At 33.0% G+C, this 14663-nt stretch overlaps 1 protein-coding gene and 2 non-coding genes across 3 annotated transcripts in view; 1 reads left to right on the top strand and 2 right to left on the bottom strand.

The window, feature by feature from the left end:
• Positions 1-7246: 7246 nt before the first annotated feature.
• The window catches only part of mob-2, a gene marked incomplete at both ends in the record, with an annotated part of 17256 nt that continues 9839 nt past the window's right edge, over positions 7247-14663 (top strand). The window contains 2 exons of the mRNA NM_077783.5: positions 7247-7312; positions 7489-7645. Coding sequence (NP_510184.1) covers positions 7261-7312; positions 7489-7645 — 209 coding nt within the window. The remainder of the gene's footprint in view (positions 7313-7488; positions 7646-14663) is intronic.
• F48C11.6 lies at positions 11143-11196 on the bottom strand. The gene has a single exon (NR_072364.1). It is a non-coding gene; the product is annotated as an Unclassified non-coding RNA F48C11.6 (non-coding RNA).
• Positions 12681-12822, bottom strand: F48C11.5. The gene has a single exon (NR_072363.1). It is a non-coding gene; the product is annotated as an Unclassified non-coding RNA F48C11.5 (non-coding RNA).

Raw genomic sequence — 14663 nt, 5'->3', positions numbered from 1 at the left:
TATATTTCGAAGAACCAGCAAGTTGAAACAGGCTAAAATTATTGCATACTTCACTGAATCCGTGGGAGGGAGTGATATCATTGCAAAATGACAATTTCACTGTTTGCCACAGCGCCATGACAACTTGACAACTCGATTCACAAATTCAATGGGGACACGGTGACAAAATTTGATTAGCTTGGTAATTGAAAAATTGAATTGTAGCTGGAGAAATAGCTCGTTCTATAAAAAATAAGTCTGCTAGGTTTTGAATTAAAAACTGAAAATTTTAGGGAAGAATTTCCAAGCTTCATGCAAAATCCGTTTTTGAATTTGCATTTTCTGACCCGATTTCATGATAAAGTTTATGTTTGACAAAAAATTAAAATATTTTCTAATTTTAGGATAATTCAAGGCTGACTTTGAAAAAAGTTAATTCAAATGTTTTATATAATTCGCCGGAATTTTAAAAATTTTTAAACTATTTTTCTGTCATGACTTCTTTTGTCCAATTTCATAAAACATGTTTCAACTTATCTACAAAATGAATGCCTGTTTGCATGTAATGCAACTTTCAGATCAGTTGCATTATATGTAAGAGTGTGTGCCTAATAGTAAGCCAAATTATTCAATTGATTGCATACTCAATAGCTCATGTTCTTGTGCAAAAATATGTTTTTCTTTTCTAAGATCTTTCACATGGCAAGAGGTTGAGAATTGACTGTTACATTATTTTATAAAAGATCTATTTATTTTTGCTACTAAAATTTTCCTAACTACGTGTAAACATTTGGTATGTTTCCAATAACAAGTGAGGTGGAAGTTACTGAAACTTTTGTCACTGAGAAAGACAAAAAAAAATGTATTTTCGGAAGACAGAAATAGCCTCTAGATATTTGGTCTTAAAACATCAAACTAAATACCCAGGTTAATTTCAAAAATGAAATGTGGTTGTGCAAAAAATGGGAAAATTATTTGCCGCCCAAGTTCGGCTGAGCTACAAAACAATAACAAATAGAAGAGGGATTCGTTTTAAAAATCAGACATACATGTTATTTCTTCTTTCCTAAATTTTAATCAGTTTTGGTCTTTCAATTGACTTTACCGATTTTCACTGCTACGTGAAAAGAGTGACCAAAAATTGTGGCATACTTGTGTAAGTGTTCAAATTATGTGTGTCTTCAACAAATTGACGCATCTTACAAAATCATATTTAACATCTTATCTACCCTCTATCATCGTGTTTCAAATGATTTGTAGCAACTTGGGTTGTATTCCACATAGTTCATATTCCCACAAAAATTTGTTTGTCAAGTGCTGCTGATATCATTTTGCCAAGAATTTTTTTGAGATGATGGCGGGTATATTTCTTTTGAAGAAATTGAGGGAGTGGAAAACTCGATGTTTGAAACGTATTAAAACGATAGTACAGACAATATAAAATGCAGTCGATCATCTTATCACCGGATTCTTGAAGTTTTATAATGAACAATATCAAAAAATCATTCGCAAAGCTCACCACGACTGTTTGCTTCATCATTTTTCCTGGCATATAAAAAAAACAGCTATATTATCAATCGAATAACCCTTCTGACAAAAATTGCAGACACTAATAAGATCAGTGAGTATTAGTTATTAACTGCATGCACAACACTAAATTCAAGTTTTCCAGGGTCTTTCGATTCTTCGAAACTAAATTTCAGTAAAAATAACTTTTTACAAACCAACAACAATCATCACTTGTCTTTGCAAATTTATAACAAATAATAATTTGAAGAAAATGGTGCACACAACCGCAGCTTTCGGAAAATTGTTGTTTTAGCTGCTTATGGCACGAAACATTCCGGTAGGGAGTGCCGGTGCTATTTGATCAATTGTAAAAACTCCGATCTTGTAAAAATGTTGGTCCAGATTTTTTGACAAGCCACTTGCCAAACTAATGTGAAAATTGTTTATTTCCCAAACGATCTGAATAAATGTTCAATTTTGTTGTTTTTTTTTACTTTATTGATTTTTGTAATCAAGATGGATTGTTTTTTTTTGTATATTTTGATCTCAGTTGCACCGTTCTAAAAAAATTATATAACATATCACTTTGCAAGCGCAAAAAACAACCGTATACTATATTTTTTATAGTAATAACTTTCAAAAAATGAGGAACGCTAAAGTTGAACTAATTGTTGTAATTAAATTGTGAGATAGCAACTTCAATTTCGATTTGTTAGAATTTTAAAAAATAAGAAAAGACGAAATTCTTAAGCAACATATCCATAAAGTAAAACATTTTAATACTTTGTTGCTTTTTTGAAAGTGGAGTAGTGCCCTAGGAATCACAATAGCATTTTTTATCCGAGTTTATGTACAATAACTTTCTGTGTACTCTTGTTATACCAAATCTAATTTTTCTTAATATATGTTTCCTCCCTGTAGTTTTCATCCGCTACAATTTCTTGAAAATAAAAGAGACGGAAATAATGGAATAATGGTTTATTATGTACAATATACACATAATGGGCTGCCATCGTTTTTCTTCCATTTCTTCTGCCAGCGCCCACAAATTTTCAAATGAACAAAAACCACAACATCATTCATTCCGACGGCGTCCTTGTTTGATTCATCTGTCTTACTGTCGCGTAAAACAGCCGTCATTCTGACCTTGCCAACTGTTGCTCCATTGTACTGCCTATTCGTCTTTCCCACCGTTTACAACTTTCCCAATCATTTTTTTTGTCGGTTTTGCGAAAGGTAAATTTTTGATGCCCAAGGTAGGATTGTTTTAGATTTAGCTATGTTACATTTTTCTGTTTTACCCATTTTTACAATTATCTTAAACAAAATTTTTGATTTACTCAAAAAATTGTTTAAATCCAAATAAGACATCAGGCCACTTTCAAGTTAGAAAAAAAGATGATGGAGAAAAGTTGAAGATCACACAAAGTTTTCCATTACTTAGAGTTTCTAATAAAGTTAATGGAGATGGAAAATTGTGTGAAGGTCGAGAAAAAAACTACAATCCATTTCATTTAATAGGTAACTTTCCCATCATCATCTCCCATTAACTGCGCAGGCAATTTTCCTCGGTTCAAGGGTAATGCTTTCTTTCTTGAAAATTTAAAAAGTACTCAAATTTTTCTTTTGAAAATTTCAGTGTGAATGTTGACAAACCCAATTTGCTCTACGAATATCATCAGGAGATTTCAAAAATTACGAAAATTCACAATAATTTGACCCGTGATTTTCTTTCCCACTAACTTTTAAACAGGCAAATGCAAACTATGGAAAATAAATAACAATACATGGACGTTCTAATCTAACAATATTTGATTCTAATTTCAGTTCAAACTGCGTTTTTGAATATAGGGGGGTTTTTTTTGATTTTGGACACGTGGGTGGATTGGTAGCATCTACGTTGTTTTAGACATGCAGTTAGTTAAATTTTGAGTTACATATATAACAGATAATTGTTCCTTGACTTCTCACCATAATTTCCGAAAAATGAGTTGTTAATTTCAAATATATTGTAACTATGACAATCCTATTGCCACGTGGTAGCTTAATTTTGGACTAGAAGAATCAGCATCTGAAAGATTTTTTCATAATAATTTTAACGTGTAACTTTCTAATTTGAGCATTTTATAGCTCATTTCTAGTGTGGATTCCAAATTTCAAAATATTCCCCGATTTTTTGTTATTGCTTTTTGATCCCATGAACCTGTAAATGTTAATTCGGCGGCCATCAAAAATAGTGAATTCTGTCTTGAATATTAGATAGGTGAACTTTTGATTTTCACAAGGTTACCTAACGATTATCGGAATGTTTCAAAATTAAAAATGTTTTTGCTGCAAAAATGGTTTTCTTGTGTAATATTTGTATGCATTATGAAGATAAATTTAATTTTCATTATTTTGCCAAAATTTGTTTATTTAAATTAAACATGATTTACATTTTTCTGTGTTTTTTTTTTGAAAGAGGTGCCCCAACTCTTTCAAAGTTGTTGAATAGTTCCCGAGAATAAAGGAATAAAGGGTGTCAGTTATGAACTAAAATGTTTGATATAGTCTGTTTCAAACTAAGTTCCCCAAGTAATCTAAACAAAGTGAGTAAGTTCCTATCTGAGTTTTTGTTTTTTTTTTCCTGGAACCTGAAAATCAATGTAAGAAATTCAAATTTAATTGTGGTTATACTCAAAAAAAGTAAATCATATTTTATTTGGAGTATTTCAAAAAAAAACCTTTCAATTTTTTTCATAAACCGAAACTCCCGATCATTCCTACCTATACCGTACATACTCTTACCCTCTTACATTGCCTTTTCTGCCTCTAATCCTTCATCTCTTATTTCACACATCGTCACAACGCCTCTCAAGAGTCATCCATCATTAGTGTGAAGACAGGAAAAAACCTCGCCTCCCCTGACGCATGTACGTCATAATCTTCGACTCTTTCCTTCTGTTTTTGCTCGGATTGTGTATGGTATTTTCCATATGCAATCAATTTTAAGTTACTGAGGGTTTTATTTTTACAGAATGTCAATGTTTGTTTTTTCTGAAAAGAGGCATCCATCGTAGAAATAAATGCATGGAATTTCATGTTTTGCATACATTATCATTTTATTCTGGAACAATGTTCTTCTTTGCCTTTCTTTCATTCCCCTTCTTCACTTTTCCATTCCATATTTTAATGTTTCCATGTTCATTCGGCCGCTCTCTTTCGTTCCACTTTTCTCTTTCAAAAACTAGTGGCCATCACTTCTCGTAAATGCATTTCCATTCCTAGTCCATCATGTGCTCATCCGCTACACAATTTAGACTTCAAAAATAGGCTACCATAAGCCGGACTGATCTTTGCCACTTCTTTCCATTTTTGTTGGGAGAACAAAAAAACGTTGAAGACACAAAAAACGCGACAAAAAGAATAGAGCAACGGCAAAGTCTAAGAAGAAACGTGAAACGTCAATATTGGCAAAACTTGGTTTTGTGCTACTGCTGAGTAGTTGTGTGAGTGTGTGTGTGTGTATTTGTGAAAGAAAGTCAATGACACTAAAGACATCTGGTCAATGACAAACTACTGTCTGACAGAATCCCACTTCCGGAGCAGAAGAAATTAAGAACTTTTGTATTTTGAAACTCCAATTCAGTTTTGTGAAGGAATAATTGGAAGTTCTTTTCTATGTTTAGATAGTTATTTATAAATAACATAAACCACAAGTAGTGTTGACCAACGATTGAATGTTTTTTAATCGTCAATTCTGTAAATGGCGAGATTTCACATTACGATATTCGTTCATTTGAGCAATTACTGAACCTATACGTTCCAAATACCCTGTTTCATTGGTTTTTTTTTAATTTATAAAAAGATCAAGGTTTGAAATATTGGTATATAAATATATAAAAGACAGTATAAAAGTGTTTAGAAAATTAAAGGTGTTTATGAGTCAAAATCAAGGCAACACTTGTTTTATATGAATTATTCTTAGGTTTTCTTTTTTTTTTCTTTTGCTGTTGGACCCGTTTTGTAAGCTTCAAAAATATTTTCAGTAACGTTAAAAAACGTCAAAAACGAACATTTTAAGTCAAGTTTTTTCGAAAAACTGTGATAATCCATAGTACTCGTTCACGAAAATTAGATAACACTTCAAACAATTTTTGGTTGCTAAGTGATTTCCATGCATAGAACATCACTCCCGTTTTTCATATTTATTGTCTCAAACCTTACATTCATGAGCATTCTGCCTGTTATTCGATTCGTTCCTGTCATCACCCATTCTTCATATTTAGAATTCATCAACTGCCACGGGAGAGCCGGCGCAAAAGAAAAGAGCCTCATGTGCTCCCCGCTCAGCACCCTCCCCGGCTTCTGGGCTCACACTTTCTCCGCATGCTTCACTTCTCCGTTTGGTGTGTTGCGCACACCCATGTCTTCTTTTGCTTCCTTCTTCTTCTACTGCAGTGTCTTCTCGCCCATTTTCACATTCCCGCTGAATCTGACTCCCACTCTCTCTAGGCTATTACTATGCCTGGCACACTCTTCACCAGGCTAACTTGGCCAACGTTGTATTTTTTCAGGGCGTCTAACTCGGTTTTTTTTTTTTGAAATCGATGGATTTAGATTTTTCAGAGTGTTTTAACGAATATTGTTAATTGGTGATATAATCTTTTTGAGTTAGTCAATTGAAAAAAAAAATTAGTTTATCTCTTCGAAAGATAAGAATTATGTTAACCAAGTGTTTTAAAGTAACCTTTTCAAAAATATCTACTTATAGTGAAAATTTTTCTCAAATTTCTATTTCCCAAAATAAATTGGAACCCCCTTCCCAAGCCTTCTAATCACTTTTCCCATAATCTAATCCCACAAAATAATTAGTGTTCCCAAGGAGGAATTAGACATAAAAACGGAGACAAGAGCATGACATTTGGCCATCAGTCGACCAGTCATCTTTCTATTGTCTTTTATTGCCTACTGTGCTCTGTTTGACAGTTTTATTTTTTGTTTTTAAATTTGTATTCGCCTAAAAACATGTTTAAAAAAATTTCACATGTTCGAAAATATAAATAATTACAGTTAAGATTTCGAATATTACTTTTTAATATTCACGATTAAAAAATATAACGTGAACTTCAAAAACACAATTGCCAAATTTACTGTTACAGCTTTTTGCAATTATACAAGATACAATATTGTCTCCCATCGTTCACTGAGTTATCCATTTCTTATAGTCAGATTTGCATAATTCGAATCTGAGCACCCTCACACAAAACCCAACTTAGTATGCTAATTTGTTAAAGAGAATTTCTAAATCTGTGTCAAATTCACAATAATCAAAAGTAAATTCGAATTTTGTTTATACTTTCATATCATACAAAAATAGGGACTAACCAAAATTTGAAATTTGATCACTTTGATTATAATATCTCTCAGTTCTTCCCCCCCCCCCCCCATATCATTGATCATTCTGATAACCTCGCTTCCAATCAAAACATTTTCACACTATTTAATATATTCGTTCGGAAGTTTACACCCAACTCTTCCTGCATAGTCGTGCATCGGATTAAAATTGATCAATATTTCAACAATTCCCATTCCGCCCACCTTTTCCATTTCCGTCTTCACTTTGTTTCGAGGCTTGTTTTCTTTTGCTTTGATTTTCGAGTGTCACATGAAAATACGTCATTTAAAATGTGACTTATTTTCAACGTCTTTGTCTTGTAATTTTCTTTCTATTAACTTTCAATGTATTCCAAAATTGTAGAATTGTGACCAATTTCAGAATGATTGCTTGATATGGGTCATCCGACAGAAAAAGCAACCAACATTAGTGCGGAAGACTTTTCCAGTGAGTTGAATATATTTAAAATCTATGTAGTATTTAAAAACCTTAACAATTTTGAATTCAATTTAGGTTGATTTTGTCATTTTCTATGTTCTCATATGTTGTCTGAAATCAGTTATTTTTTTTGGAAATTTGGCATTTTGTTTGTTTATCAAAATGTATCTTTGTAATTTTCACAGGCTCGGATCCAATAACACCACCTGGACCACACCATCAGCAATCCGCGTCGGAGCCCGGAAGAGTGTCCTCCTCAATAGCAACAGGCCATCAGCACCAGAAAGGAATCCTGAATCGGTTGCCAGACTATTTCCGCGACACGGTCGACTGGTTTATCGGGTACGCGTTCTTTCATTATTTCTTTTGTGGTCTCCTTAATCGGAGCAGGTGGCGGCTGCCCGGGTTGAAGGTATCACGATCGCTGTACAAACACTCATTAATTTTGGCCGGTGGCAGAAAATGGGAATGATTAATGGGATTAATGTCTGCTTAATAGTGGATATAAATTAAAAATAAGAAAACTAAATTCAAATAGTTTTGTGTACCGTGCAAGTTTATAATTTTCGAAAACCTGAGAAAGATTTCAATCTAAACGAACAAAAAACAGATAAGACAGCGGGATATTGCGGAAAAAGATGAATTGCGCAATGTACAAATCTCTTTGTCTCGTGGTCACTCTTGATTCGAACACGTGTCTTGCAATGTCTGCATCTCTCTCTCAGGTGACACTTTCTCATTAGGATGGAAAAGAGGTGTAATGGCTAGTGTGGTCCGTTGTATCAATTCCTCAAGGTAGGTAGGACCCCTCAATAATGGAGGCACTTTGTCGCTTCTCGACAACAAGGACGGCTGTGTTTAATGTTGCGGTAGGGATGAAACAAGCTCTCCCGCTTGCGACTTTTGTCGGTTGTATTAATATATGTTTTATTGGATTGCATTTTTGATTGGTATCATATACCGTTTGTTTGCTGAGAAAGGTTATGATTATGGGTTTTCAAGGTAATGGTTTACGGTTGATGGGATGGGATTAGTTTAAACTTGTGAATAAGTTGTTTGAGAATAAAAAAAATTACTGTAAAGAATTTAAAACAACATAAGTAAATACGGTATTGATAAAATGGAGTCGATAAGCCATTAAATTCTTTGCAATGCAGTGAATAGAAAGTTTATGCTCAAAATAACTTCACCAAATTAAGATTTTTGTTCAAAAATACGAAAAAAAAAAATGAGCCATTCGCATTTAGTGGAATTTTCAGTAAAAATTGTTTTTTAATTTACTTTTAGTTCTTTCACAATATTCATTCTTCCGTCAGAATTTTTCTAAACAATTTTTTTTTATATTTCTCGTCTAACAACAATAAATTTACATATAGTCTCAGACAAAATTAAATAAGATGGCTGAGAGAAATTTAATTTCAAATAGGTTCAGCACTGTTTATGAAGCATTTTTAAAAATTGATTATTTATTAAATTGGTTTTCTAATTTTTTTAAACAGATTTTTCATATTTAATTTTAAATTAGAGAAAAGCTCAGCTGAAGAAAAAAACCTTCAAACAAAGTGTTTCTTCACTAATTTTTTGTAACAAATTTTTTGAGCTGGCACTAGATGCTATGCAAAAACATTTACCAATTCATTCATGGCGCCGCTATTATAATCGAAATGAGATAATATCAATTGTGGCGCTTGAATTAGAAAAAGGTTGAATACGTGTCCGAATCGTAGTTATAACCGAATTTAATCGTCGTTTTATTATATTCGCTTCGTCACGCATTTCTATTGTAGGTTACGGCCACCCCTCTCTTCCTCATCTCTTATTCCTCGTTCGTTTTGGCGTCGTATTATTGTTGTTGTTGTTGTTGTTGTTGTTGTTGTTGTTACTGCTGCTGCTGATGCATCCCGTGGGTAGTAGTTATCAATAGTGTTTTGACAGAACATATTCTGCTGAAAATTTTAAAACAAAACTATACCTGATTGCCTAATCTTTTGTGTTTTAGTTCACCAAAAATCAAAGCGGAAAGATACGGTTTACAGATGAGTGCGACGGCTTAATTCAGTTTAGCATACGGATGAGTGAATCAGATCGGTTTGAAAAATGATTGGCATCTATCTGTCAGACATTCCTAAAACGACATATACATTTCTAAATGTCCCCTCTGGTTAATTGTCGCTATTCCTCAAAAAATTGAAAAGCCTAGTTTCTTTCCAGTGTTCATAAAAAACTGGTTACGTGTCACCGCACTTTGCAATTGAAGTTTAAGCGGATCAACGGATTCCGTTGAATTTAAATGTTGCAATTTGATTCCAATTTAAATTCATTTTCAATCATGGTTTTTGATTGATTTGTATCCTTAGCAAAAACTCGGGTTTCGAAGTTTTGAGAAATTCTCTTTGATGTCAGTTTTTTCATAAAAACTAGTGTAATAGTTTTAAATGAAGTAATACTCAATACCCTAATTTCTGAAGTTTACATTTGTATTTTATGATTTTTTTTGTCTCTTGGTACAGATGTATTTCATTTTAAGTTAGAACATATTTAACTGTAATATTTTCCGAACTTTTTGAAATGTTTACAGTTTTCTGTCGAAACTAATAAATAAAGCTGCAATCGTACACATTTTGAACGCAGAAACCCAACAAAAAACCTAATACTATACGGGAGAAAAATCCATTGTATTCATCCTCACATTTTCTCCTGACTACTGAATAGTGGGTGCGCCGTCGTAAAACTTTTCGGAATCACATTGTTTCAAAATGACAATCGAAAACGAGCGAGAAGAAAGAGATTGGAAGAGAAAGAGCACTTGTCACATGCAGATGTGAGACTACCCATTTTTTTCTCCTCAACCCTGGTGGTCCTACGTTTGTGTAACACTGTCTTCAGGAATGCAAGTTATTCAAGTTCCAGAAATTTCTGGTTTTGATTCGTAAATTTTTCATCTATCAAAAAATAATCAAAGTACTCTGAAAACTCTGAAAAGAATCAAAAATAATGTCCAGAAATTATTTTCAAAAAACAGAAGCCTTTTCACTGGCTCTGTTTCTCTTTTTTCGTATTGTGTCTTGGGTCTAATTTAGAAAAGTACTTGGAACATTGGTCGCTGGCTCAAGGACGAGCCCTCGTTTTATTTTGAAGTAATGCGTTATTGTGTAGTGGGTAGTGGTAAATGAATTCTGTATTTTGAAATTAGAAATTAGATTTAAATTTTCTTCTGAATTTATGACTATCACCTTAGTAACTAGGAAATAGTGTTAAAATTTTAAAAACTAATTGTTTTAAACTTTTTTATTTACTGGCATGAGGAATTTTTAAATAATACGTTTCTGTTTCCACCAAAAGTTATTCAATTTCTATCACTTCATTACCAAATTTCAGTCTTCCTATGAATATTTATTTTGATACTTGTTTTATTTTTAGATTGAAAAAATTTCTATAAGTCTCAATTGCTATATATCAACAGTAAGTAAGAAAAAAATAAGTAATAAAATAAGTAAAATTAAATTTAGTAGTAATACCGGAGTATTTTTGTTATAATCTATACTGGAATTCATTATAATGTCGTCAAAAAATGTTTGTCTCCAAAGTTTCTACAAATAGATGAACGGATTACGAGCTTTAAATGCAGTAAATGTATTACAAAAATTTTTATAGGTACTGTTTTTGAACAGTGTTGTATGATATGTTCACTTCGACTCGAAGACATTTTCATGAGACTATTCCAAAATGTATTGCGTCACATCCAAAATCTGGACCCGAAGACAAATTAAGAGCTAATTATTTGTCATTCAAGAGTCCAATAGTCCATGCATCTTTTACACAATGCCTCTCGATTTTCTTCCGAAATTAACTAGTGGGTCGCACAATTAGGATTGTTAGTAGTTGACCTGAATTTCTTTCTCTCAATCTCCTCCATTTCTTGAGAATCTCACTGTCTCGCTTCTCCTCTTCAAGTTTACTTGTTGTATTTTATTATTTATCTTATTTTTCATCAATAACGTCCCATTTTTTCTTTTTCTAAAAATGGCTCTTCCGGTTCGATGGTTACCCATTGTTATCATTATCTAAACGTATCTTCTCTGTCTTTTTCTTTCAGTGGGTTCCGTTACCTTCCGGATGAAAGTGATAAGATAATAATAAGAGGTGAAAAGGAAAGAGGAGACGTAAAGTATACAAAAACTGATAAAAACCGTTTATGATCATAATCAAAATAGAGAGATAGTCGAAAGAGAAAGAGAAAATAGAGAAACAGATAAACATAAGTCATAAACACTTACTTGTGAAAACTACAGTTCAGAATATAACCAAAACGTGTGTGCGTTTTTTTTTTCTTTTTGAACTTTTTCAAAGATATTTTCCAAAAGTCAACTTCATTTCCCTATGCATAGGAACTTCGAATTTCCTGTTTGGCTGCCAAGAAACATTCGCTTCCAATGACTCACTTTCTTTAGATTTCAAATAGATGGTTCATTTTGTTTGTATTCTTCTCTTCTATTGCGTTGTTCGTTTAAAACTTTTTTTTGTTGAAATTCTCAAAGTTCAGAACTCTGGATTTCTCACAGCCCTACCACCTTTTATGTTTTTTTTCCAGTATGTGCTGTTTTAAATGCATTTATTGGTTTCCAAGATCTTTCTATGAAACCAGAAACCAAATTTAAAAACAGTAATACATATTTTGATTTAGCGATGTTTTATGTTTTTACTGTTCTAGAGTGTTGTGTTTGCTTTAGAATTGAAAGCTATTGTTTGATGATTTGTTTGTATGAGTTGGTCAGGTTGGCTACTTGAAATATATGAAACTTGCCAGCTAAAAAAAAACAAATTGAAAATGACGTGATGATCGTGCGTCAGGTGTCTAGGAGCACATCACTTGTGACGAAATGTAGAGCAAAATCACTGTTGAACTTTATAAAAGAACATGTATTTTCTAGCTTGAATTTTTATTCCACTCATTGAATAAAAAAATCAGTTTTGGTATTCAATTTGTTAAATTATAATAGATAATAAAGTTTTATTTATCATTTAATTGTAAGTGAGAGAAAAATTCAAACCTCTTTTCACAGATTTGTATTTCATTTTTAGCAACTTTAGTAAAGATTATTTAGAGTGAGTTGGTGGAAAATAGAAATACTAAACCCAGCTTTGACATTCACTGTTAGTTGCTAATAGTTTTGATTTTCAGCAATGAATTTTTAAGTTTCAAACGCTTGCCTTCTATGTATATATCTAATTGCTCATGATTTAATAGAACAAAAAAGTTTAAACAAATTACATATACAGACATATGAGTTACTTCTTTTTTCTAGCAATTTAGTTTTTTTTTGTACAAAGCTGCCACTTCCTACCTACATTCCATTCCTTCTAAATGTTCCCCCATTCAGTTCATCATTGTTACGTCACTTGGAAATGAGATAGGCCATCAAAAAGTAGTGATGAATAGGTTCGGTCTGTACCGCTAGTAGCCTCCAAGCCATCGTCTCCTGAGATACGCGGAAGCAAAAACTAGCCAATGGCGATTTCAAGGAGATGGACAGAAGCGTCTTCTTCTTTTTTTTCTCCCTTATCTTGGTTTCGCATCCCCCTTCTTCTTCAATAACTATGCGTGGTGTGTATCCTCATCATCCTTATGATCGTCTTCCTACCACGTGTGTGACTTGTTTTGGAAGAGAATCGTCTGTTTTATTTTGTTGGCATCCATTGGTATTTTAGCATTCAAAGATTGCAGTTGTCTTCGCGTCTCCAGCAGAGTCCGCCACATGTATTTATCGTGTTTTTTATTTAGGAGGTGATGGCGAAGACGGGTGCGACCTTCTCATTCTTGCGCCGCTCGTACCTCAGCCCTCAGCCAGATGGCGCCAATGTGATTCTTCCATTCAAATTTCAATTATTTTTCTGCAACAAAGTATCAGTCTTTTGGCGTTTCTTATTCAAACTTTATTTCAAATTTCTTCCTTGAAGTCTAAAGATTTATGCAAATCACTTCCCTCTTGCGCCATTTCGGGTGACAGTTGGTGTCATAGTGATCCTAAAACTTGTTTCAAACTGCTTGGTTAGTCATTCATATCTTTCCTTCTTCGGTAATAGTAATGGCTTTTCACTACTCACTGCTACTCACTTTTGTTCGCATTCCTTCTGATATCTATTTGATGGATCTAGTTACGTTGTTGTATACACCCAGAGAACCCTCAGAAAACAGCTAGTTTTCTCGAAAACAATTGTAAAGTTATCACGTTATTGGTGGAAAGATAGGTACTGGTACTTTATCAAGAAAGAAATATTGAATCTGTTCTTTCTGATCTTTTTGCGATTGAACAACGAGAATGCGGAAAGACCGAATAGTTTTTTTTTCGAACTTTTTCGAACACATCTAGTATATCGTAAATTAACTGTGTAATGACGAAAATTCAGATGATACTTATAAACTCGGTTTTAACTTTTATCAGTCACTTTTTGTCATCTATTCCAAATTCATAGACAACACAACACATTGATATATACGTTATGTACGGTCAAATTCTACCAGGACTCAGACTCAACATCAGGTTCTCAATGTCTTTTGATTCTTTGAATTTGGAACTTTTTATCAGTTGCTCCACCACTTTTCTCTTGTTTCACGTATACTATGACGTTCAATTACAATTTTCCAAGTTTAGAAGTTATCATTTGTCGCCACTTTCAAACTTATCATTTGAATAGATAAGCCTGATTATTTGATCTTCAATTTTTTTTTTCATGCAGTGTTTGCACCGAAAAAGCTGAGTTTTGACATTGAGAACGATTCACATTTAGTTTGTGATTCATGGTCTACAATGTTGACTTAATGCTGAAAAAAACTTGAGGTGAAACTAGTTTTTTTTGTTGGTTTATAACAGTCATGGGAGGTCAAAAATTTTCCTTTCATGAGAATTTTTTTTGATATTATTCAAAAAAAAATAATCTAGAAAAACAAAGTGAGCTTTATGAACTGTTTTTCATGATTCATTCATCAGAGAAAAATTTGCATTAAATATTGGTTTGAAATTATGATTTTTAGTTTTAAGTTGGTCTGAACAGTTCGCACATTCCAAACCAGACAAACAAAACTCCAAAGTTCACAAAACCCACAACCCAATAGTTTATGTGATTCTCATGTTAGACACCCGCGTAAGTAACGTGCTCTTTTTGTGTGCCTACACAGAATACAGTGATGGGATGACAAAGTATAGAACAAACATGTAGTTTATTTCTCGAAAAAAAAAACGAAGAAGAATTGGGGGAGGTAGTAAAATTGCAACGCAAATATTGAAACGTTTCTAACATTTCTCAATTTTTCGAGTGTTGTTCACACTAGAAACAGTCTCGTTACATGGGGTTTGTTCTT

This window comes from Caenorhabditis elegans, chromosome X, assembly GCF_000002985.6.
Source record: "Caenorhabditis elegans chromosome X".
NCBI classification, from domain to species: Eukaryota; Metazoa; Nematoda; class Chromadorea; order Rhabditida; family Rhabditidae; genus Caenorhabditis; species Caenorhabditis elegans.
This window is presented reverse-complemented; position numbering and strand designations above follow the sequence as displayed.